General features: G+C 44.5%; 1 protein-coding gene across 3 annotated transcripts in view; it reads left to right on the top strand.

Moving 5' to 3' along the window:
- Positions 1-26,765, top strand: part of LOC143316243 (receptor tyrosine-protein kinase erbB-4-like) — a 229,845-nt gene that overhangs the window by 181,351 nt on the left and 21,729 nt on the right. For 2 of the 3 annotated variants that reach the window (XM_076724093.1, XM_076724091.1), the window contains exons 16-20: positions 2,929-2,973; positions 6,115-6,247; positions 14,009-14,131; positions 14,953-15,051; positions 18,936-19,121. In XM_076724093.1, coding sequence (XP_076580208.1) covers positions 2,929-2,973; positions 6,115-6,247; positions 14,009-14,131; positions 14,953-15,051; positions 18,936-19,121 — 586 coding nt within the window. The remainder of the gene's footprint in view (positions 1-2,928; positions 2,974-6,114; positions 6,248-14,008; positions 14,132-14,952; positions 15,052-18,935; positions 19,122-26,765) is intronic. The other variant, XM_076724092.1, reaches the window with a different exon arrangement.

Raw genomic sequence — 26,765 nt, 5'->3', positions numbered from 1 at the left:
TGTTCAAGTTTTAGGAGGAAAGCAGTATGCAAGAGCAGAGGTTGACAAATAAGCTTGATTTCCTGAAATATATTAAAATAATAAATTATTTGATGAACAGATTGATATGGGATGAGTATTGATCTACTCATGGCAACAGATCAAATCAGCGCATTTCCTAAAATCTCAAGTTGTTCCTACAGTGTTTTAAGGGCCGATACACATGGCAGACTAAGACTGAGTCACCTCGTATGACCGCCAGATTTCTGACTGCAGAAGTGCAGAGCGCAGGGCCTCAGAGACAGCAAAACACACTTGTAAATAAAATCACAGCTTAGCCACTAGCCAGCTGTGTTTCCTGTCTTCCTAAGCAAACACGCTTTAATGCAGAGGCCAAAGCAGGACAAGCCTTCAAACGCCCAGAGGCTGCGGATACAAAGAAAATTTACCTTCTTTGTGCACCAATGTGCTGGGTTTATGTCTTCAACCCCTCTTGTCTTTTGAAGTCAGTGCGGCTGTGACTTTGAACTTGAGCCTTTTGCTTTTTTTTTTTTTTTTTTCCTCAAACTCGGAGACCACACCATCAAGGAAGCAGCTGAACAACAGGGGATGGTCAGCAAACGGAGGAGATGGTGGCCGAGGGTCTGAGGTGGAGGTCGGTGGTCTCAGCAAACAAAGTTAGAGCAGCAAAACTAGCAATGAGGCGAAGGGTGTGATGGAAAGGGACTTGATGTACTGTCTCTCACAAAGCAGGAGGTCATTTTATTCTCTGCAGCAAGCCTTGATAATATCAGTGCGGCTTTAAAGAGCCAGAGTGGAGGAGATTTTAACAAAGTACCTGTAGGTTGGGTAAAGAAGAGTAAACGACAATGGATGTAAAAGAAACAGGAGAGATGGTGAACAGAGAAAAGGTAAAAAGCAGAGAAGATAGATGTGAGGTTATAATTCTTCCCATGACAGCTTTCACTCACACATGGCTGTTCCCGACTCTCTGAACACTAATCTGTCATTGGCATGACAACACCTCCATCATGCCTTGTCATCTTATCCTGCCCTCCAGCCACATGGTGCTCTGGATTAACACCAAGACAGAAGCTGAGGCTGGGTATTTCTCGCTGTGAGCCGAAGTGGGATATTTCAAAGGTTGAGGGTCAGTGTCGGGAACAGAGCGGCACCCTTCCAGCCAGGAAAGAGTCCACACTTCGCTGAAACACAGTTCAGCGCGGCAGACGATTAAAGCGGAGGCCTCGGCGCTCTGCCTCAAAGGCTTTCAAACGCATCCCCCCCAAGGGGGTGCGAGGGAGTCGAGGTGGAGAAGCGAAGGGAGAGATGTGTGTGTGAGGTGAAAAGGACCAGTCCTTTAAAAACAGCAGGAAGCTACAGTAGATTTTGTTGTTTTGCTCAATTTGGCCACTTCCCTCAATTTGCATTGAACTCCTTCTTTCCATACAGGAGATACAGGCTAACAAAACAAACGTAGTGGTAGCCAACAGCACAATCCTGTGTACATCCCCCAAAGCGTTATGAGAACTGTAGTTGCAAAACATGATCCCCGGGGGGCTCTGCAGTGTCAGGCGTTGAAAACCCCTGCTCTGCCACACATACAAAAAAGTAACACTGATAGAAATGTGCCGCTACTTCCGAAAGGCAAAGTAAGAGAAAACTATGCCTGCCGCGTGGTGTTTACTGTCACACCGCTCCTTTGTTTTCTAGTGATCCAGGAAGGAAACTGTGTGGCTCATGTGCACACACACACACACACACACACACATCCACGCACACACAACACTGGGTACAGACAGTGATTGCTCGCTAATTAGCTATTTGGTGCACCATTTAATTGACAACGGAGTGACTTTGGAAGAGCCACAGTTGTCACCCGATTTAATTCCAAAGTTAGCCTGCTCTCCTAATTTGCTATGTAATTTGTTTTGTCTTGCGTGCCCGTGCAGCTTGCACACTCACGCGCACGCACAGACACGCACACAAGCATTCAGAAACTGTTCTCGCGTGTCTATCCTGCTGTTCAAAGTCCTCCACTCAAGGAGCGAGAATTAATGAGCAGCTAGTCTGCTCTAAACACTTCCTGCTTACCTAATGCTAAAAAGTCCACTTCTCACTGATCAGCGTGTTATTAGCGCTATCAGTGGCTTTGGTTGCTGTTGTAGGAACAAAAAAAAAAAGTATTTTGTCTTTTTGGAAAGAAGGTAAACGAAATTCTGGTAAAGATGCTCAGTAAGAGAGAAGTCATCCCGGAATCCGAGTCCAAAAATAATATGCCGATGATAATGGTTTGTAATTTATTCACTCTGTTTATGAGAAAAATTAACATTTTGCGTTAACCCTGCAGTAACGCGTGTTCGGCCACTTAGGGGCAGCAGAAACAAGCAGCAGCTGATTTAGCGAACGCACAAACGCTAACAGAGAACAAGAATAAAGCAGCAGTGATGGATTACTGTCTCTCATCACAGAATATAATCATCTATGCACCACCTACAGTGGCCTGACACTGCTCCTCAACATCAAACCCAATATTGCTCACCTTATTTGTTATGTGTTTCAGCTTTGAAGTCGGTGAAATAAGGGGCACGATGGAGAAACATATCACCTTGTTGTTCTAGATATTCTCGCCACTTCCATAGAGGATATTCGTTTTTAGATATTGAAAGGGTGCCTTCGTTTTCTTTGATTGAGATTTCACTGTTCCATTTGATACCGCTTGTTCAGAAAATGCTCTGAGGAACCACGTGACTCGAACAAGAAAAGCGCACTCCCACCCGAACCCTTCTTCCTGTCATATTGACAAGTGGTCAGCCATGCTGGGGATTCAATTTTCCGCAGGTCCCTGCCCAGTGACAGATGATTGACGTGGAAAAAAGACAACAAGAGGTTTACTCATAACCTGTCCGTGATTTAATGGGTGATCTCTCTGGTTTGTCTACCCTGCAGGTGCGTCGGGCCAAGACTCCAAGATTGTGTCGGGATGATGGACAGGTAAGGGATCTCAGGGTGCATTTGTAATGTGCGATTGGGAGACCACCATCAGATCCTGCCACTACTCATTAAACTTTCTCATGACGCTCATTAACAAGAGTTGCAGGCAGTTTTTGTGTTTCGGAACTGATGGATGAGAAGGAGCCTGTGTTCTGATCAAGACTTTGTCTTAATCTTAATCTAATTTGTGCCGCTGTTAGTGCTGAATCTGTATTAATGGAAGCTCTGTGAATCAAATCAGTCAAGAGTGATTCATCAATAGCTATTGTCAGTTTCCTTGTTGTGTTTATGTAAGTAACTGTAGTTGTGACACAACAATGGAGATGTGAATAGAGACACTTTAGACCTCTCTTATCTGTCTGTATGAAGCTGGAGTCAGGAGACAATAAGTAGCTTAGCATAAAGACTGAAAACACATCAACATGTTTGCAGGAAGTTAGGTACTGAATTTGAATGCACTCTCACATCATTTTAATACTTACATTACATAGATTATATAATTATATATGTATCTTTGAAATGTTAGCGTCCATTCTTTTTTTAGTCTGATTTGTTTTAATTATTATGATTACACGTTAGCCTCTAGCACACCTGTCAGATAAGCCCCCCCCTCCTCCTCACTGCACATTATTGAAAATATGAGTTTGTGACAAATCCTGAAAACAGTCGTGTGATTTGATTATATTGTTCAGCATTTAGAGAACGACTAGAATTCTTGAACGCCATGCTTTGGACCCCAAAGGAATAAGACGCAGCTGAGGTTATTAAATTGCTGTACTCCCTCTGCTACTACAGCAGATACTACTACTGTCACGGTATAAACAAGAGAGAAACTAACCAATTGGAAATAACAGAGTATGTGTGGTGGAGTTTGGGATCAGCCACCCAACCTAAATAGCCTGAAGACACAACAACAACTCTATTAAAACACCCATAAAAACAAGCGATCTTTACAATTAGAGCACATTCAAAAGAGTGCCAAACTCATTAGAGTTTAACCAAACCCATAAAAATGAGGTCTCGGGCTCCATTTAAACATGGGAAACAGGAATGAGACCTTCTTCCTCCCTCTGGTAGCCCTCTGCTCAGTTGTTCTTTTGCCCTTACAGTGGTGTTATTCCCCCGTCTCATCTGGTGACCCCGAGTCGCTTGTTGTGGTGAAAACCCTCCGCTCCTCATTAGAGAAGTCCTTTTCCTACCTAGTGCCGTCTCGCTTGCAGTTGTTTGTCTCACCACCAGTTTGCTGCTGTGTTTTCCTTCTCCTCTCTCCCTCCGTCATCCCGTCTTTCTTGTCGTCTCGTGCAAATACCCCTTTCTCTTCCCTTTGTTCCTTTCTCAGTGTTTCGCTTTCCTTGTTTTTTCCTCCATGTCTTCTAATATCTCAACCCTATATGGTTCTCTCCATTGTTGTTTCTCCTTGTCTCCCCCCCCCCCTTGACCCAATCGCTCTAAACTGCTGCATTACTATTCACCACATGGCTGTATATCTCATTATGTCGAAACCCGCAGCCTCTTTGTAAATTTCAAGCTCCCCCTTCTTTAAGTCTGTTGCAGTCGATATGGCAAATGCCGCAGCACCTTGCTCTGCCATAGCTCCATGGTACATGAGTCTTCCATTAACTGCTAATGGCCTCTATAGCTAATAGTTTTGAACTTCAAGTATCAGGTAGAAGCAGGTGTTATCTTATGCTGTGTGTTTTGTTTTGTTTTGTTTTTTTAAAAAAAGAGAGGACAGAGGATAATCTGCTGCTGGCAAGAGGGTGGAAATGGAATACAGATTGAGGGGAAGAGGGGAAGTATAAAGAAAGAGACAGCAATAGAAGGGCTGGATTGAGTGGTAGTGTAGCAGTAGGCACAAGTGCAAGAGGTATGTAAATGACAAATGCATTAGCGCCATTATTAGTGACGACAAAGAGCTTTTAACTTCCAGCCTTCGGGCTCGCCTTAAGCAGATTCTTCCGTGGAAGATTCAGAAGCAATTTGTGAGGGATTGTCCATTTCAATTTCTCATTTATTTGGATTGATAATAAATTATGCTGGAAGTCACATAGAAATGACATCAAAGCAAACTTTAAAAGTCTTGAATTGTACTGTTTGAAATGAAGGATTTTCTGGATCAAGCGTCGTTGTATTCCTTGCACTGATTGTTACCTTTTAGTCCCACATAGAACTTCCTGTGTGGAAGTGCATGTAAAACAAATACGAATCCAATGTTCATAACTTTGGAGGAGAGCCATTATAAATTGTAAACCAAGCTGCTTTCCATGAACCACTATTGAGTAAAATATAGACTTGGAGAGTTAGAGATTTGGTGGACTTTAAAATAGCTCAAATCACGTTTAGAGTTAAAAAATCGATGAAAACCTGAGAGCATCCAAAGGTTGTTAAAAATGAGAAAGAAAGTCGAAATGATTTTAGAGCAATTTACAGTTCATGTAAAAAAAAAAAAAGGAAATAAAAGGATGAATTTATTGAACAGCTGTCGTGAGGAATTGAAAACAGGTCGCGCATTTGATGAGTTTTTAGGATTGTACAAACCTAAAAAAAATGCATGATCAAAAAGCCACATTGGCCACACTGAAATCCACAAAGCTGTACCTTCTCCACCAGCCCAAGTGATAGGAGCACATACCCTCACATGCTGCCTTCCTCACTTGGAAGTAGCCATGTGCTCTGCAGGACGACCCTATTTGACAACACGAAAACATCTTTTTTTTTTTTTTTTTTTTGCTTGTGTGTCTGGAGGCCCATAGGAATGGCTGCAGAATGAAGTTTTGGAGATAGGAGGAGGGCAGAAATTGTGAGAGGTTGTATAAACTCTCACTACGGTCATGTTAGGGTGGTTGTTGGTGGAAGAAATGGATTGACCGATGAGAAGTCAAGCAAACAAGCTTTTCCATTGGTATTAGTGGATCTCTTAATTAAAAAGAAATGGGCCACTGGATCAAAGTTTTTGTCCACATTTTGATCAAAGATTCCATACTCTCAAAGGTGCAGGGTTAAATCTCCAACGCTGTTTTTTTGGTTTAACAGCAGATCGTAGAATCCGTTGGCTGAGGTTTGCACTTTCTTTCAAAGTGCCGTTTAGTTTCTTAATGTTTCAGCGATGTTAATGTTTCTCCTCTTCCTCTGGCTCTACAGGACACCGCTAATAGCAGCTGGCATTATCGGCGGCCTATTCATCATCGTCATCCTGGCGCTCAGCGTGGCCGTTTATGTTCGACGCAAAAGCATCAAGAAGAAGAGGGCCTTGCGGCGCTTCTTGGAGACAGAGGTGAGGGGTTAGAGGTCATCGCATCAACATGATTTTTTTTTTTTTTTGCGAATTGATTTGTGGAGGAAACGTTGGTGAAAGCTGCTGAAAATGCTGAAGTTCTTTCACTGCTGCCTTGAGTTCATTTTTGTCAAAAGATACATGAAAAAGGAGGATTGAGTGCAGCTTTTGCAGCTATAGAATGAAGTAGTAATAGCTTTTCCTGTGTTATCATCAACAAATAACTGCAGCGTAATTAATTTTATTGATCCCACAGAGGAAATTTGGTAACCCTCCCTCTTACCTTACTATTAACGTGACGACAAATGAGCAAAGTTATGCTCTTCAGGAGACCTTTCCACAGTTTTATATTCTTTGCTTTGTGGTGCTGGGCTTTCCTCGTGTTTGTTCGAGGTGCTTTAAAGCTGCAGTGTACTTTTCCAGATGGATGGCAACAAAACTGGACTCATAAGCAAACCTTGAAACATTAAACCTTGGCTATGGTGCTTAGCCAAACCACGCCGCGTGCGGAAGACTTTTCAAAATTATGCATGGCTGCCATCGCCCATCGATCTGGCCTTGAAGAAGGTTCATTTCTGGGAAGCATTAGAGAGGGGATTTTATATTCAGAGGAGAAAGTCAAAGATTGAGGTGCAGGTGAGTGCAGGGTTTATGTGCACGTGTGTGTTCATGCTCTGGTCTGTCACCTTTGTGCTGGTACATACTCCCCCTGTGTTTCCCGTGTGTGGCCCAGCAGTTATGTCATCACTGCAGGTCCGGTGAGTGGGCTCGCCTATAGGAGTGGGGCAGGCTGCTTGTCAGTCCGCATTAGTATAATTTACAGGTAGAGGCAGCAGTGTTATAGACAGCTGTCAGGCTAGAGACGGGAATTGGAGGAGGGCGGCCATGGGCAGTTTCTGCCTCATCCCAGCCACACACATCCATCTTAATCAGCTGGGCCCTGTTCCGACAGCCTCTTGACCGGGAGGGAAGTCTTCAGTCCAAGTAGATTCGCTAATGTACTGTCACAGACAAGGAGGGGCTGGGGAAGATCAAGCTGGAGGGGGATCTTCTTGACCCCTTTTGCATCCCCCTGCATGAAGCCGTCCTGTGACTGATTTCTGCTCTGACTCAATACTCCACCAGGAAAATGTGAAATATCGCCGGCCGAGTCAATGTTCCCAAGCTCCAAGGAGACCTAATTGGGTATAAAAGTAATTAGACGTAATGAAATCTTTAGTTGGCCCTACAGGTCAGACGGACCACTCATTAAGGGTGGGGTCAGTCCCCACCACGGCCCATGTGCTCGCCCATTAGCAGCCTTGTTGTGGCATCCTGGGCTTGACACTGAAGCTGCTCAGTGTTTGTAGGTCATTCTGTGTAAGAGCATTAGCTGAGTGGTGAAGAATGAAGCTGTGGATCAACAGCTGAAAATGTCATTACCTGACTCCTATTATTATTACTTCCATTATTTATTTTTATTTCCATTTAGTATTTCCATGTTATGCAGCTGTATACTTCTACTCCTCTCAAGGCAAAACCATCTTTTTCTGCTAAACTGAACGATTAACTGTTTCTGTATGGCCTACGAAAATTCTTTCAAAAGCCTCTTTGATTGGCTGGGAAATGCATTGTCACACAGCTGAAAACAGACTATTTTTCTGACCTCATTGACCTTTTTAGAGCTGCGTGGTGCTCACAGTACAGCAATACCACAAATAAATGATGATCTTATTGAATGTGATGCATTGCTGTGGATTAAACTACCCAACAGTGTATAAAGTACACTTACAGCAGTAAAATGCAACATACATATTAATGCAGCAGCAATATTAATCCACAAACATCAGATATAATAATCAAACACTCATAGGGAACTGCAGAATTATTACTTTTAGTGTTCATACTTTGAGCACAGTTTGCTGGGAATACTTACATGCTTTCACTTGCCCGTGGTCACAAGTAAAGGATTTAAGTACTTCTTCCACTGTGAATATGTGATCTATCGCCATTGTTTGAGCGAGCAAAATGAAGGGTTTCAATCCAAGATGCAATTGGAAATTACCATATTGTGAACTCATTCGTAAGCAGCGGCACATGTCTCCAGTAAGCATAACGTACTTGATTTTACCCATTTCATTCACATAACTCTGGAGTATAAATTAACACTGCATGCACAGGACGCACAGATACCTGTTCACCCCCCATCTGAACGCTCTTCTCCACTCTCACCTACCCAGCATACTAAAAAACCTGCACTCTTCGCAGTCTGTATCACACTTTCCAGAGGCTCTTTTTGGCTGATGAAAGCACACGATAGGCTTTGGACGGCAGGCGAATGTGGATTCTCTATTCAAACGAATAATAGAGCTGAGTCTGTGTCTGTGAATGGAGATCAAGCTTGTCAGGATGAGGGATTTGGGGACAGCGAAGGCTCAGGGACTCCCCCTCTCTCTCCCTATCTGCAATAGCGTTTTAAACAGAGAGCTCACCTCCCGTGTCAGACAGGAAAAAGATGCCTCCAGTGCTCGCTGTCAAAACGTGATCTGAGCTTGCAGCCGGCATTTCCATATCAAGGCCATGTGTGAAGGCTGTTGCACTGTGTTGACTTGCAAAACACACTTCTTTATTGTTTTCTTTGTTTTACTATTCTGTCTTTTCTTACTTCTTCACCTTCTCCTTTTTTTGTTCTGCATTTTGATCTCTGTTTCTCCATTTATCTGCCTGTCCCCCATGCAAACAGACGCTTTATTCCTCTAACTTTTCATGCCTCCGCGCCCGGCGATGCTCGTGGCTGGAGGCATTTCGTCCGGCCATCCGTCTGTCCCATTCTCAGGAACGCAAGATCTCATCCACTTGGACTCAAAGATGAGCTGATCAGAATTTCCTGGTCAAAGGTTATTGTGAGAATACAGACTGATGACAGGTCATCTTCACTGTGCCGTCATATTGCTCTGCAAAAAAACACTTTTTCTGGCCTTTATTCAACACCATAACTGAGGAACAGAAGGGGAGATTGTGACCATATGTCACATTTGGTCGGATACTGATTTGGTGACACTAATCTTGGCTTCAAAAATACACTTAATGCCTTTTATTAAATCCATTCAATGTCCTCACTACACATATGAGTCTGGACAATGAATGCGACTTGATTGGAGCCATAAACCACGAGGAGGTCGTTCTAGTTTAACTGTGTCTGTTTCTGTTTTTCTTTCTTTCTCTCTCTCACCTTGAGACAAAATAGAGAGTAAGCTTGAGAAAAGTCTCACACTGTGGTGGCTCCTGAAGACACCCCTGAAAAAATAGCTTTTCTCAGGCAGAGACGGCACAAACAGCAGAGTCCCCTCGCTGTTGCTGCGCGACCCCAGGCCTTGAACCTTGGCCCCAGTCTAGTGAAGCAGGAGTAATGCACTTGGAATCGTCCCCTCTTCCCTCCCCCAGAGGTCCTCTTCCAGCTGCTTTGTACAGTCATGGGCCATGTGAGTGTTTCAGCACCACAGGCTGTGGACAGATCCCATGCTGCTCACATGCTCTTTTACAAGAAGGACTGAAGGATTCAGGGGAGGTGGACAGCTCCCGTCGTTCACCCCAGGCCGGGCTGACTGAACGGAGGCACGAGATGTCGTTAGAAATTCATGTGGTGCAGACCAGCATTGTTCAAACATACCGAACCGTATGTGAAATTCAAGCCCAGTGATTCAAAAGACACCAAACTTCTATCTTTAATAAACAGATTCAGATATAAAACATGTGCTTAATGAAATCTTACTGTCTGGCCTCTCAGTTTTAAATAGTGTCAAAGAAGACAATCAGGTCAACTCTCCTCATTTCACTTTATTCCAACTGTCAAGTCAGTTTTATTCATGTTGCCCAATATGACAAATCACAAGTTTGCCTCAAGAGACTTTGCAGCCTGTGCAGCAGAGGACACCCTCTGACATCAGACCCTCGATTCAGATCAGGAAAAAAACTCCTTTCACTGGGAAAAAGCTGAATAAACCTCTCCCAGGTTAGACAGACACCCAGCAGAAAGTCGTGTTTAGTAACGAAGTAGTGTAGTAAAAGCTCTTTAAATGCCGTTAGCGGAAGAGAAGTGAGTTCATTGCTGCTGGGACGGACTCACTAATACCAAGAATAAATGTCCTTGCATACTGATAAGCCCTCTCCTGCTATCAAGCACAAATTGTCTTAATGTGCTCTCAATGACTCTGTGTCATTGTGGTTTCCTAAGTATAGCACAAGAATATTTTACCATGCCATCCAGACAGCACAAAATCACAGGACAAAATAAGTGTGTAGAATGTCAGGGAGCGAATGGTCTGTGTGGTGACCTTACATGCCTGAAGCCCGTTCATTCAGTCTAATAGTTAAAGCACTGTTGCATTATTAAATTCATGATCTGAGAGTCGTTATTTTCGAAGCTTACTCTCATGCAATTGTCCCACATCTGTCCTGCAGTGCACCTGTTCAAATCTCATGAGCCTTTCTAACCACTTTTGGGTCACACTGTTGTAACTACACAGAGCAAAGCTTTGTTATTTTTTCCTACATAATTCCTTTTTGGTTGTTTTTTCTGCTCCTTATTTGTGGAATAAACAGGAGTGGTCGTCCAAATATTGACAAAGTTTAATCGAAAAATGAACATGCATGCACACCGGCCCCGGTTCCACGCTTTAGGTGGAAGTTTGTGGCAGTGCAATCGTGTTTCACCTGATTTCAATTACGCAACACAACAAATGTAGCACTTTGTGTGAGTAATGTGAACATTAAAGCGTATACCGAGGGCTTGCAGCGCAAGTCTGTGTTTGGGGACATTGTTTACTTATTCAATACAGAATAATTCTGCGAATGTATTCTAGCTCGAGGCTCGAACATCCTGCTTATTTGTCCAATGAAGCATCCGAATCCTCTGCAGCGCGGCACCAGCGAAGCTCATTTGGCAAAGGCAAGGCGCATTATTAGCTGGTAAATAAAGTGGCGTGGAGAGTGTGTGTGAGTGAGAGCGAGCTCAGGAGAGTTTTTCAGGCCATGGGTGTGCATCTTATTTAATAGACCTCTCTTCTCCTACCTTCATCAGTCCAGTCCAGCCTCGTCCTAATGAAACAATAACAGCTACAGCCTGCCACCATCTGCTCTTACTACTGCTCCGTCACCACCTCCCTCCACCTCGTCTCTGCTCTTTCTTTCTGAGTCGCTCCATTTCTCCTTCAAACAGCGTCACTTGTTTTCTTGTTATTCATGCAGTGAACATGCAAACAAACGGATGCATATGCTGCTCATTGTCCAAATGCCAGGCTGATATGATGGATGTGACCTTGTTGAGGTGAATATAGTCAGAAATCAGTGGTTCTATGCAATTTAATACTTCGTTTGAAGGCCAAAAGCAATTGCACTTCCACTTAATAGGTCACCCTGGAGCTGCTAAACCCACCTAGTTCATGTGAAATATGTGTTCCAATGGAGAGGTTTGCTTTCACAGGATGATAAATGCTGTCTACTTCGAAGAATATGAAAGTAGAGGAGGGGTTGTCCACACGTTGAATTGATGCAATGTTTCAATTTGTCGCACAAGCTCCTCTCGCTTCGTGTGCACCTGTACCCACCTGGGGTTGGATCTGCATATACCTTTGGGCAAAATGGACATTGGAGAGATATTGCCAATGAATTCAAAAGGCTACAGCAACGAAAAAAGACAAACCAAGTTTTTCTGGGGGGGACAGAACAGCAGCCAAATGGATTTTTCACAACCTGGCAGAAATTATTCTTTGTTGTTCAGTTGTTCATTTATCGGGGACAATGCACATTTCTCATTGTTGGCATTTTGATAATCAGTGTAATAATCAGTGGGTTAGCTCAGTAGCTAAATGGCTAGCTTAGAACTGATATGTAAAGCATTAATACACTGTCAGTTATTGAAATTATTAATTCATTAGTCATTATTTGTCCAAACAGTTTCACCTTAAGGTCCATTTAGTGGCTTCTCACACATGATCCTCAACAGCAGATCGTTTGCCCAAATGTGTTCAAATTTCTATTGCAAACAGGTGATTTTTTTAACATCATATCTTGTAATTGTTTCAACAAAATGGGATTTTTGCTCACAGTGGACCAGTTGACAGACTAAGATGGAGGCTTTCAATGGCGGCACGCTATTACACCATCACTCAGCCACCCTTCTCACTGCTGCCTCATTCCTTCTTTCATCTGATTCACCTCCCTCAGTATTTATCCCTCATCCTTCTTCTCCTGCTCCTTCTGCTAACTCCCTTCCTGCAGGGACATCTCAGCAGGCTTTACACTGTGCCTTCAGGCCCAGCCATAACAATAGCCATTAAACGACATGTCATTGCAGAGCTGCGGGCAATGTCATCCATTCTGTGGACTGGCGCGGCTTTTGCGATCGCTGGTCCTATTGTGCTGATGGTTTTATATCACATTAAGTGAGTGCTTGTATGGCTGACCGACTGATATATGGTCTCATTATATTGTTTGATGGCCGTGGTTGAGCTGGGTGATTATGCCGCTGATAAACCGCAGCGAATGAGGGACCCGATAGGCTGATAGGCTCATTAAGACATGTATTGATCAGAAGCATTGACTTCTTGTGTGTGTGTGTGTGTGTGTGTGTGGATGTGTGTATTGTGGTCTGCTATGTGCTTTGTCGGTTTGATGTTGATATGAGCGCAAATTTGCATGTGTTGTCAATATTTGTGAATCTGTGTACTGTACGTGCATGTTTCTGCATGTGTTAGCGTTCTGAGATGTGCTCTCAATGCTGTCTGGTTGAATTTGTGTATGTGTGCATCTGTGTGCAGCAGATCTTTTCACAGCTCGGCTGCAGGTGCCAGCTCCTGCTCTTTATATTTAGTAGCCGGGGCTTTGTTGAGCGGCTAGTGGTGAGGCGGGTGGCCCGGCCAGCTGCTGGGATGCTGTTCAGTGTCAGCTGTTACTGGCAGCCAGGCACGCGGAGGAGGCTTGTCATAACCTTGAATTGGAATTGTTTTGTATGTGCACAGCTGGTGAGCTGCTACTCTTTGTCGGCTGTGATAGCAGCTGACACCAGACTGCGATTTGTTCAGCGGTTGGACACACTGCGGTCCACAGTGGAAACTGCCAGTTCCGACAAGAACTTCACGCTCAAACCGCTTAATTATTTGCATTTCATAAACTCTTGTGTGGATGTTGCAAAATCCTGACTATCAGGACAGGACAGTGGCTGTTTTTTGGCTGTTTATTTATTTGCTGCAAATAAACCTCGGGGTTCACCTTTCGCCTCTCTGTCCGAGACTTGCTTTTTCCTTATCGTTTTAAATGGAACGGCCTCACCCCTGGTGGGTTTCCTCGCCACGGTAAAGACAGTGTAATTGGTGGCTTTAGTTGGCCTGTAGGTGTGGATATGAGTGTGAATGGTTGTTTGTCTCCATGTGTCAGCCCTTTGATGAACTGGCGACCTGTCCAGGGTGTACCCCGCCGCTCGCTCAATGTCAGCTGGGATCAGCCGCAATCCCCCACAACCCTGTGACGGATAAGCGGTTACAAATAATGGATGGATGGGTGGTCTCACCCCGCTGCACACTCTTAAGAAGCGTTTTTAAACATTCAAAGTGCCCTGAGGAAAAAAATGTTTTGACCCAAAGCAAAAGAGAGGCACGCTTCAGGTTGTCAGTCGTTTCACAGGAAAAGCAATAGCCAAGAGTAATGTTTTTATGTTTTTGGCACTCACATAAAGAGGTGACAAGTGGGATGGATAGTCTAAATATGTCTTGTTTGTTTTGTCAGCTGGTGGAGCCCCTGACCCCCAGTGGAACGGCCCCTAACCAGGCTCAGCTGCGGATCCTGAAAGAGACGGAGCTGAAGAGGGTCAAGATTCTGGGTTCAGGGGCTTTTGGAACAGTATACAAGGTCAGTGTGTGTGTGTGTCTGCATTTACAAGTGCCTGTTGGTGTGTGTGTGTGTGTGTGTGTGTGTGTGTGTGTATGTTTACATAATTCACACGGTCCTCCACATTCTAAATCAAACATCAGTGAGTCAGCTGAATGGCGAAGAAGACACCCAAGCACAAAGTTCCTTTCAATAGACGCTGCCCTCTCACTAGGAGAACAGCCCCGCTTGACAACTTAAACAATAAGCATAAACATCTCCTTTTGTAACAGTGTTTTCTGACAGACATGAGCCTAGGGCGGCTCAAGGACCTGGAACGGAAACTGCTGTTTGCGTGCCAACTTCACTGCCCTTGGCAAAATTATTCATACCACCCTGAAACTCAGCGAACTCATTGAATAAATACTGCATTTTCTTCCACCAGCTCTAGATTTCTCTCAATTACAGTATAGATGGGCCTATTTTACTTTATGGCCATATTTTACTACAATTAATCTGCACATAGCCCTGCGTCAATTTATAGCCTTATTATGATCCAGTGCTCTTTGCTTGTTGCAGGCACTTTCATTTAGGCACCATACAGTGAGTAGAAATGTTATATTACTCATGCGGTTTTTGCAGTTTTGCTGCTCACCAATAATCAGCCAACGGAGCCATATGACTTGACCACAAGATAGGGTTCATGCAGGTGTACGCACTGATTTAGTTGACCTGCAGAGGAATGTTAGAAGGACAATAGATGGCATTAAACAAGCAGCACCCATCAAAATCATCGGGGCCCTCACTGTGGGCATGTTTATTGAGAGAGCGGTGCATTTATGGTGATTGCTTGTATATTTCAGGGCATCTGGGTCCCTGAAGGTGAGACAGTGAAGATCCCTGTGGCCATTAAAATCCTCAACGAGACCACCGGCCCGAAAGCCAACGTGGAGTTCATGGACGTGAGTATTTTTATCGCAACAGTTTGTGTCCACTTTGGTCTGTGTGTATTCATGTTTGCACGGCTGAGCCGCAACGTCTCAGCCTTGTCAAAGAGATGGCCGAGCCTGTCACTTTGTGGGATTGTGCATTCGGCGGTAAATTCTTATGAGAGCACAATCTCAGTCAGAGCCAGTAATAAAGCGAACTCCACTAGACTCTACAGGCATGTATTGAACGAGACTCTATTAAAAAACAGCACTTGTTTATGAGATATGGCTTTTATTGGAATCCAGGAGTGATAGAGGGGAGAAGAAGAGGAGTAAGCTGGGGAGTTTCCAGTTCTTCCCACCCTCCTTCTCTTCTCTCTATTTTCAACATTTTTCTTTCCACACACAGTTTTTACTTGTCACCAGGCTTTGCACTCCACCCCTGCATGGCTCCATCTTCTTCTCTTTGCACACAGCCCAAAGTGTGTAATAGCTCCTGCAGAAAACGTCATTGTTGTTCTTAAAGGTCCATTGTGTGGGATTTAGTGGCTTGTAGTGATGAGGTTGCAGATTTAATCAACTGAATACCCCTCGACTCACCCTCCCTTTCCAAGCGGTGGCCACGAAAAAGTACCACAGTGAATGGTGTGTCTCTTCTGGGCTCCTGTAGAAATATGGCAATGCGACTTGGCTGACTCTGTGGAAGAGGGACCGGTTTCCTCTGTTGATATGAAGAGTTCATTCTGAGGTGACAAAAACACAATAATTTAAATTTTCAGGTGATTATACACAAATGAAAACATACTTATGAATATAACAATCCATTCCTGCCATATTTTGCCAATAGATCCCCCAAGATCTTTCACACTGGTCCATTAAAGTTCATCAACTGTTTTGGTAATGATCCCTTTTTTAGGTCATTTTTCAAGTAAAATTCTCTGGTTCCAACTCCTCAGAAACATTTCTCTTTTTGTTTAAAAGGAACAAAGCAAATTGAAAACATCATCTGGTCCAAAAGCCAAAAAAGCACCGCATGTGGCATCATACGAGTAGAAGGTGGGGCCGCAAAGACGCACGTGCAGCAGTGCACAATGCGGATGTTGGCCAAAACAAACCGGCATTGAAAGGAATGGGCTCCAACCAGTCCAGTGTTCAGCATTAGCTAACCGCTGTGACTATCACATGTGAGTGACAGAATGTCTGTTGGGAAATAGTGATCAGAAAGGCCACACTGTGAACAGAAAAATCTAAAATCATGTTATCCACAACTGTTTCACCTGCTAACCACGGTGCTGATTTCCATTTTTCGTCATTTGGAGAGAACACTCAGGTGCCATGACTGTGCTTCCACCCTCTATTTCCCCTTCTGCCCATTTCTTTCCTCTCCTCCTCTGCCCCTGCATCTCCCCTCCACCTCCCTCCTCTCCTCCCTTCGCTCTCTTCCTCTTCCCCCATTTCTCCCTGCGGGGGTCTCTGTCCATCCAGAGCCAATATGCTCTGTCTGCCGGCTTGTTAAACAGCAATCTAAAGGCAGGCTCACGCCTCGCCACTGGGAAACTAGCCACTGGAGTGCCTGCTCCAAACGCACTCCGAAAATCCACACATATAAACACACACGTACACATAACCAAACAGCACACACTTAGGAACAAAAGGCTCCCCAGGTGGCTGCGGCCCCGCGTGTGAGAGCTGCAGGGTGATTTGCTTGTGTTGGCAAATATGGGAATTTGAGTGAGCGAGTTGATTATTTCATATGTGAAATGCAAAGGCCTAATAACGACCTAATTTAGCGTGTTTTGATGCTTCCACGCAATTCCTGTAACATGCACCAGTTTCTCAGGGCTCTCCCAGTCCATCACCCAGTGTGTGTGCAAGCGTGTATGTGTGTGTGTGAAAGTGAGCAAGTGAGCTAGATGGGAAAGGAGGGTCAGCCGGCAGTAATGGAGGTCAGCGCCGAGGGAGATGAGAGAGAGAAACCAAAACACACACAAACAGGCTAGTGCACACACACGCACACACACACACTAGTCCTCATAACGTTTCCACCGAGACTAGAAAGCAAGAGCAAGAGTTTAGCCCGACATAGTTTACGACTCCTGGGTCTTCTGGGATCACAGTGAGAATAAAAGCACTCTCTCCTTCCTTCTGTTACACACACCGACATCCTCCCTCGCTCTTTCCCTTCCTCCCTAACTTTTTCTTCCTCTCTTGATCCCAAGGAGTGAGTTACACCCGGTGTAGAAGTGGCTGCAGTTGTCTAATGTCAGGCAGTTAGAGGGGGAAGCAGGTGGTTTTATGAAGTGGAGATGTAGTGGCACTACCTTGTGCCGGGAGGCTCTGTTTAAATCAGGGCACTGATGGTGCCAAAAGCCTCCCTATGGCCTATGGCCCCCCTCCTGTTTAGAATTAATCTACTCACACCCACACCACGACCACTCTCCCTCTAAGCTCATTCTTTAGCATCTAAATTTAAAAAGGCACCTCATCTATCTATCAGCTGCCCCGGGGCCAAGCCTGGATATACACCTCCTCGACCATTTGCTGTATGCAGAGACAGCAAGAGAGAGTGTGTCCTTGAGTGTGTGAGCGTGAGTGTTTTAGAGAGCTGCCAAGAGAGTGTGTCTGCATGGGAGAGTGTGTGAATGAGAGAGAGAGAGGGGGAGAGCGTGAGAGAGGCAATAAGAGATGAGGAGAAGGACTGAAGTGGGTGTTTTTAAGCAATGACTCTGAGTGCAGCTTCTGCTCAGCCATAATGCACATACACGCCGGCCACGAGTATCAGCCCTCGCCATCATAACACTTCGTCACCACCACACATCCTTCTGCTTGCAGCTCCGCAATAACAATTACCCAACGTTGAGGCCCAACTGTTCAAACCTCTACCTCCATCTGCTGCAGAGAGAGATGAGAGGGACGACAGAAAGTGCATTTACACGCCATATCAAACGAGAGAAAAATTAAACATAACTTATGGCATCAAACGCATCGGAACTGTGCATTAGACAGGCATTGTTAAATATGCACTGCTCACATTGTGCTGTTTTAATTGCGCTGGTGCAACATTTACAGTAAGAACCTCTGTGTGTTATCCATGTTAAAATATAGATGAAAAGGGCTGCGTTTTATGCAGCTCTGAAGAAGGCTTCTGCTGGATTTTCTCGCGCTGTGAGAATACTCTGTGGACAGATGCTGTGCATGCAGATACAGTTGTCATCCCACAAGTCTTAATTTATGCATCAAACTCCTCCTCCAGTAGGAAGTCTTTGGAATACGCTGCAGTGTTATCCATGGATAACAGATGCATGGACAGACACATTGTCTCTCAACCACCTGATAAATAGAATATCCACCCCTGAAGGGGCCCCAAGACAAAAGCAGGCATCACCAAGTGTTTTGTTTTTTTTTCAGCTTCATCCCAAATTTATGCTTTTTGGAATGACGGTTTGACTTCAAAGTACAACGCCGTGTTTTGTTCACAAAAGCATTTTTGAATTCGGCTCTTAGTTGCGCTTCTGACTGGTTTCTTTTCCAAACAAACAGTTGCTGAGGCTTTTGGGTATTGGAGTATTTAGAGCCATCTGCCATGCAATTAGAGGGCCATAACATAAAGCGTGTAGGATCATAAGTTTATCAAGGAGATTCCCTTGTTTAAAGGCAAAATTTGGAAATAGGATCACAGAATGCATTCAAAACCAATGAGCTTTCCCACTTTGCAACTCTATGAGAGCGTTCAACTGTGTTGGATTGTGCATGGTGTCAAATCCCTTCTGATTTTCATAACATTACTATCTTAATAGAGTGCTCAATATCTGCTAGGCAGCAGAACTGTTTTGTTAGGTCTCAGGTGAGCGTTCCCATTCTTGAAATGCAACAATCCTCTTAGTCCCTCTTTGTCCTCTCTCCCCCCTCTCACCCAGGAGGCCCTGATCATGGCCAGCATGGAGCACCCCCACCTGGTGCGTCTGCTGGGCGTCTGCCTGAGCCCCACCATCCAGCTGGTCACCCAGCTCATGCCCCACGGCTGCCTCCTCGACTACGTGCACGAGCACAAGGACAACATCGGATCGCAGCTGCTGCTCAACTGGTGTGTTCAAATCGCCAAGGTAAGTGGCTACAGTCGGGTCAGAGGAGGATGGCATCTGGTGGTGCTGCGGCACGTGTCTTCGTGTTTGACTGCTCTGTGTAATATGTGTCGGCAGGTGTGTGGGTTGTAATAGATTTTATGGGTTCTTGTCACATGAGCCTTTTTTCCCCAGCCGTCATGTGACAAATGGCAACATGCAGAGGCTTGCCAAGTCTGGTGTCACCCCAAACAAAAACATGATACTACCGAGCGTTCCAAATTCTTATTTGAACAGCTTTCAAAGCAATTTTGAACTGCTTTCACAATGTCCCTGATGTGAATCTGATTTCTATTATTGTCCAGGTTCAGTGACATTCTATCAGGATCTATGCAAAAGCAGCCGCTGCATGTTTGAATGTGTGTCATTTTACGAATAAATACAGTGTTTGGGTTTATTAGTGTCTCCTTCTATTCACCCCGTTGATCCTAATTATCCTCACTGCTTGACACGCTGATCATTCGCTCAATCCTCCAAATGACACGATGGTTGTCAAGTAGCAGACAAGCCCTGTTCGCCTTGAACTCTGTCTTAGAAGCACAACAACGCGCATTATTCTTGCAGGAAATGAGTGGCGGCGTGAGAAATGAATGAATTAAACACCCATTCTTCTGCTTCCCAAACAAAATCTGCGCTCAGAATCGTTGAAACAGCAGTAAGGCTTGAAGTATTGTCTGGGCTTTTGCTTACCCAAAGAGCATTTGTGTTTTGTTTGCAAATTAAGTCAAAGCAGCCAGACTGCTTGATAGTGTAACTGCTTGGTAAGATTTAGGTCCTCTGAGTTATAACACCGGGGTGGCAGTAGGGTGCTAGACTGCTATTACATGCTATGCAGGCAGACATCTGCTGTGATACAGAGGCATCCCCCATCAGCTCTGGAAGATGTAGCAGCAAAAAAAATGATCTGACAAAAGGTTGATTTACTGCTGGCACCAATCAGCCCGATAGGGTTTTTTAGACAACACGACAACTGTTCATATTTTGTTGATTTTCTGCTATTCACATTTGCCAGTTTGTTAATGTGTATTGTGAAGATGTGTGGGTCCACCCATTGAGGATTAAGTCAAGCAAAAAGACTTTTTCCGCTCTCAGTGCGGCGATGCCTCCAAGTGGTGCTTCAGCAATTAAAATTGTAGTCAGTTATTTCACTGGTCAAGCCGAATACTCTTTGGATGAACGGAGCATCTGTGCTGCCTTCAACAGTTTAATATTAATGGATATTGCTTGATATGCCAGAGATTTATATTGAGCAATCATGGACATTGCCACTGATAATGAAGAGACGACGCAGCTTGACTATGTCTAAATGCAACCGAGGGTCTGTCCCCTGTGATAATGGCAGCTGAAGTGACACTGAAATTAAAATGAAATTATGGCGCATTCATGTGGTGTTGGAATAATCGAAAAAGTGATTTCCTGAAGGGGGAAAATTCATCGGCAAATTGGCAACAACAACTCGGACAGTTGACAAATATTTTGTTAAAAAATGTGGTTTAAAAGCTCATGAACACTGAAATCAGAAGAACAATTGACCAACTTGAGAAACTGGATCATCCAAATAGCACGTGACTGTACTATTAGCCACAATTCTCCCTTTCACACTTGAAGGGAAAGGTTTCAAATCCTTGGAGACGCTTTGTTTGTCCATGTGGTCGTACAGTTGCACTTTTCAACTGATCCCTGATCAGTTGAAACACCAAATGATCTGTGTGGGTGGAGAGCAGTGATCTGGTGTGGGTGAGGGAGCAGCGTGAGTGAGACCCCGCTCATCCATGTGAGTCAGACATTGTGTTTGTGTTACTTTGTGGACAGTCGTCAGCCACCTTCCTAAACCAACTAAACCGCTTAACTCTAAATCTTCTTCGGGCACTTTTACCGAATGAGTCAACAGCTGTTCATAAAGCTTCATATGAACCTGTTTTGTTCTTTAACTCTTTAACTGCTGATGAATGGGGTTACTGTTCGCAGTTATACATACAAAACAGCATGCTGCCATGAAAAGACAGTAAACCCATAAATTGGGTGTTTATAAATGACCCGCTGTGCGCGAACGCTCTTGCGCTGACCTCCTTCGGATCATTTTCTCTTTCTAAAGCGCTCCATTATCAGCTAGTCTGTTGGCATTGATTCATATTGGTCATCGTTAAAGGCGGTATGCTCTTTTGTTTCATCTGTCCGAGTCAGTGATGAGAGCTTTGGTTTCATGGGGTCGGGGTTCGTGTGTGAGGTGTTAACCCTTCAGTCCCCCGTGATGGATGACTCCCAGGAGCTTCAGGAACAGGTAACTTAAGCAGGTACTTACTGCTGTAATTGGATTCGATTTCACCTGTGGTGGCAGGCGAGAAGTGTCAGTTTCTTAGTGGTTCTCTAAGTGAGGAAGGGCAGGAGAGAAGATTATTCACAGCTGTTTTCGACCCACACGGCAACATGGGATTAAATTTGGTAAACAGGTTGATTGTAATTGATTGCGGGAACTCATATCCGTTTTTGTGGATGTGTCGAGGGCGGATGAAGATGCTTGACTGGCTGATTGGAAATCATGGAATGATGATTATTTTGTGTTTGAGTCTATGTCGTGAATCAGTTTGAATCAATAGAGTTTCTGCTGTTCCTGTGAGCTTTCGAATGACCTTTCCATTTCTGTCAACAATAAGCACAAGCACCTTGAGCGTTAGTTAGACTCTCACCACCACCAGTCGACATAGCGAACTGGTTAGCGAAAGCGTTGCTTATTGACACATCCAGCAGCAAATAGACAAAGAGATCATCAGACTGGCATTGCCATGCCGAGAGCCATGTCAATCAACTAAACCAAAGCCCAGAGTCACTGAACTGATCATGAATCATTCCTGATACAGATATGTCTGTGTGTGCAGCTTGGTCCTCCTCTGTTATATTAGCTTCTTGAATCCTCCTCACAGGGCCTCCATCTTATTGCCTTGAGGTCTTTTTCAGGCCAGAAACAGGCAGACATTCTCTGCAGTGTGTCCATAAGCATTAGCGTGTCTTTCCATTTATGTGTGTGTTTCTGTGTCTCTGTGCGTATCTGAGCGCCTGCCTGTGTGTGTTTGGTCTTGTGAGCCGAATAAATAACTCAGAGTCCTCTTCTCTGAGTGATCTTTGCGCTCTCAAGGTAATGATGGGGAACCTGTCCTCCAGGAGAAAGAGCATCCTTCGGAAGTCACACAATTTTCCAGCAAAGGGGAGAATAATTTTGCCTCGGTCTTCAGTCAGCTTTGAAAAGGGTATTGTTAAGATAGAGGACAGAAGAGAGAGTCTATTAAAGAAGAGAGAGAGAGAGAGAGAGTACAAAAAAAGATCTTGACATCGTCAGGCTTTAGGATGTATGGATCAAGATCAAGGACTTGCTGTGTGCTGTTTGGTGGATACATTTATCAAAAGCACCTGAGAGTATTTTGGGGAAATTTGCTGCTGAGATATAGACAAGAAGCCTGATACCGCTCTCATGTCTGTTTAGCATGAAGCTGGAGCTGGAAACCATTTTGCTCAGCTTAGCATAAAGACTGGAAACCAGGGAAAACGGCAAGGCTGCACGTGTCCGAAGGTAACGAAATTCTGCCAGACCGTCCAAAGCTGCATGATTATTATGTTATACCTCATTTGTTTCATCTGTACATCTCATTTTGTTACCCTTGTACGGATCCAGGCCAGCTGGTTCCCTCTATTTCCAGCCTTTATGCTCAGCTCAAATCACCTTCGTCTGGCTCCATCCTCATAGTTAACAGACAACAATGAGAGTGGCAGCAATCTTGTCATCCAACTCTCAGCAAGATAGCAAATAAGTGTTGATTCACGTAAAAGCAGCGACTCCACAATCATTCTTGATAGTGAGGACAACACCGTGCACGTCGCAGAATGGCTCAGCAATTTTAGAATTATCTGTAGCCCTAAACTGTAAACACTCGCGAATCAAAGAACGTAAACATCATTACCTTACGTCTAATAACTGCACACCATAGTCCTCTATTCAGTGGCGAGACAAGAGGAACCTTCCAATCATCCCTCTGTATTACAAGGTGGATGAAAGAATGTCAACACAATTACGCTGGGATGTAATTAAAGCACGGCAGGGGTTTGATAATGTTCAACACTACCCTTAAAAAGTAAAATATATACCTGTGAGATGCACTAAATGACGCGTGAAGTCTGTCCATGCCAGCTGCCAAATCACATGAACCAGTCAGAGACAAACTCTGCTTTCCTATATCACCATAATGTGGTGGCAGCTCGCCAGCCCCCCCCCCCACCGCCGCCACAACAACAGCACAAACACCAGCCGTATGTGGGCTCTGACCCGGGCAGGTGACCGCTGCGCCGCAAATTGATTGGCCGAGGCCCGTCGCCAGGCAGTGACTCTTCATCACTGAGTGTTTTGGGCATTGAGATAATGGCCCCCATTAATCTGCAGCCACACTCAGGGCTGCCCCACTGCCACACACACACACACACACACACACACACTCCCAGTGACTGACGCTCACATAACGACACACACATGCACTTACACATATTGTACAGGACACACACAGAGGTCTCTATAGATCTCTGTGAACATCTCTCATTTATTAGTCACCATCTTTCCTTTTTTGCCCTCCTTTCCTCACTGTTCCTCTCATTCTCTGTCTTTTTCTTTGTATCCTTTCCATTTTTTTTCCCTCTCCTCATATGTTGTGTCCTGCCCTTTTCTTACCTCTTCTTTACTGTACTGTTCTTTCCTTCCCTTTTTTTGTTTCCTTTGCTTTTGTCGTTACTTCCCTTTCCTCTTCTTCTCTGTTCTTCTCTTCTTGCCTTACCCTTCCCTTTCCTCTCCTTTTTTTCACTTCTGCCCTTTCCTTTCATCTCCTTACCTCTTCTTTCCTTCCCTTTTTTTCCATTCTTTCCTTTCCTTCTTTACCTTTCCCTCATCTTTCATGTCCTTTTGTCTTCCTTTCGTTTTATAACCTTTCCTTTTCTCTCCTTTGTTCTTCCCTTCATGCTGTATCCTTCCATTTCCTTTCCTTTCCTTTTTTGCCCTCCTTCCCTATCCCCCTGTTCATGTCCATTCCGTTTACATCTTTTCAAGTATTTCCCTCCCTCACATGTTGTATCCTGCTCCTTTCATTTCCCTTCTTTCACTCTCACTTGTCCTGTCCTTTGTTTCCTTTCCTGTCTATTCCACATTTCTTTGCGTATTGTTTCCTTTTCCTTCCCTCAACTTTCATGTCCTTTTCTTACCTTTGTTTGGCACTCTGTCATTTCCTCTAATTATGCTTCCTTTTCTCTTCTCTTTACCTCCCTTTCCCCCTCTTTTCTGTTGCCTTGTCCTTCTCTTTCCTTTCCTCCATTCACATGTCAGCAGCTGCTTCTCATGTTCTTGAACAAATCTGTCCATTTCTCTGTTTCCATGGTGGCCTTCTGCTCGGGTCATCAGAGGTCAGGGCTTGCCCTACATCTCCTTGCACACTCCGGGCCACGTGTCCTCAGCTGACTCTGCGTGTGTGTGTGCTCGCGTATGTGCAATTGTTCGTGTAGTTGTATTAGTATTTGTCCTAGTGGAAGGTACTTGAAATATCTCAGTGCAAAAAAAAAAAAAAGAAAAAAAAAAGACCTCTTTCTTGGCTTTCCATCTCTCCCTCTTGTCTCCATTTTCTCTTTATCACTCACTAACTGAGTCTCTCTCCCTCCCTCTGTCTCACACACACATACACAGTGTTTTTTTCATCAGGTTTTAGATTATTAATGGAATAATTAGGTTTGGGATGTATTTTAATGAACAAATCAATCACTGAATTAAATATGGGATCGGAACTGAGTGTATGCGGGGCTACGGGAGTCTTTTAATTTGGCTCCCCTCTCCTCTCCTCTTCTCTCCACTCACTTTCTCTCTCTCTGTCTTCATTTCACAGTTTCTCTCCTCAGGCTCAGTATAATGAAAGTAGAATAGATCCAGCAAGTCGCTGTCCTGCCGGTGAAATGATTGGCTTTGGCGCTGAAGCTTGGGCAGGACACAGGTCTCGATTGGTTTTCAGGGGGACAGAGGTGGGGTGGCTGGAAGTGGACAGGGGCTCTCTATATCTAGGCCACACTGGCTGTGAGCGGCGAGGGAGTAGAGCCATTCGCATAAACATGCCCCAAGGCGAACTTGTGAACTGGCATTAGCACAACATGCCCTGCAGGAAAACTCCTCCAGGTTTCCTGCAGCTCTGCTGTCATGGCGGCTCTGAACGGTGTTTTATCGATTGACACCGCTAATGATGGCATTGAACATTGAACTTAAATAATTTGTCCAAGGCAAGCTTCATACTGTACTGTGTCAAGGTCAAATATGCAAGAAAGCATGTGTGCTCTGCACGAGCAGTACATGCTTTCACCTATGTGTGTGGAAAACTAAGCACACGCAGAGTCCGGACTTCAGTGCCTTTACACACACACACAGAAACACACACACACTCCTTTTTCTGGCCAAATCAGCAGACGTCTCCCCCCACTGCTTAGTCAGGGAATTGAAAAGTAAAATCCGGGGACTTTTAAATTTGGCTCCTGATCTTTGGCCCCATATTTGTGCATTCATGTGTGTTAATATTCTTGTGTGGAGGCACAGATGTGTACGTACGTCCGTAGCGAGTGTGTGTGTGTGTGTGTTTGCATCTTGCGGTGGCTCCCCGGAGATGCCACCCGATGGCAGGAGATCCAATCTGGTCAAGCTTAGTGTGGAGCCCTCTGTGTCACTCACTACCCAGCAAACGCCGCCCTGTGCTGAGCAAACACATCTCGCCGACACTCATTAGCCAAGCCTCAACACTTCTTCCTCCTGCAGCTTTATCTCTTTCCCCCCTTCCTCCCTCCCCCCAGCATCTTTCCCTCCCTTGCTGGAGGATGGATTCCACTCTTTGAATCCAGTCACCTCCCCCTCCTGTGCTCTTGTGTCTATCATGTCATCGCATCTCAATGAGAGGAACATCTCAATGCACACAGTTCTCATTCCCACAGCATCAAATACCGACCATTTCTCAGATGCACCAGGCTTACAGCTAACTCCTATGTGTCCCATGGAGGGCGGGATAGACTGGTGGAGTACAGGCTGAAACCTGGCGGATGAAACATGTGACTTTGACACAAGACCGCTGTCTGCATCCCGTCTCCTGTCAGCCATCAGGGTGGTTTGTTTGAACCATCATTACAGTTTCTTCATTTCTTCGTCCAGGTAGTTTTTGTTGTCTAAGCCCATCTGAACCAACAGATTTGCAATATAAATCATTTAAAAACCATTAAATTCATTTTGGAAGGCAAACGATACAATCTTATCAATAGAGGCACCAGATGAGAAAACATCATTCATTTGGGTCATTTTGGAGACAGTAATAAAAATAATGTGTTTTGTCATCCAGATTGAAGCAATATCTCATCTCCTTTTTTCCCCATGAAAGGGTTTTTTTTTTTTGCTTTGCTTGAGTGGTTGGACTTAATGTTTGCTCGCTGAACAGCAGAAAGCCACGTTGGAGTTCTAGTTGGGGATGTCAACCTTGTGAACACATGGATATTTTTTAGAAAACCATAGTTTCCTTCTTAATATGGAAAAATATGCGTATATTTTAAAACGTAGGAAACCCTTCCTGAGCTTTTCCA

The sequence above is a fragment of the Chaetodon auriga genome, chromosome 23 (assembly GCF_051107435.1).
Source record: "Chaetodon auriga isolate fChaAug3 chromosome 23, fChaAug3.hap1, whole genome shotgun sequence".
NCBI lineage: Eukaryota > Metazoa > Chordata > Actinopteri > Chaetodontiformes > Chaetodontidae > Chaetodon > Chaetodon auriga.
The sequence above is the reverse complement of the archived record's forward strand: the minus strand, read 5'-3'. Positions and strand labels throughout refer to the sequence as shown.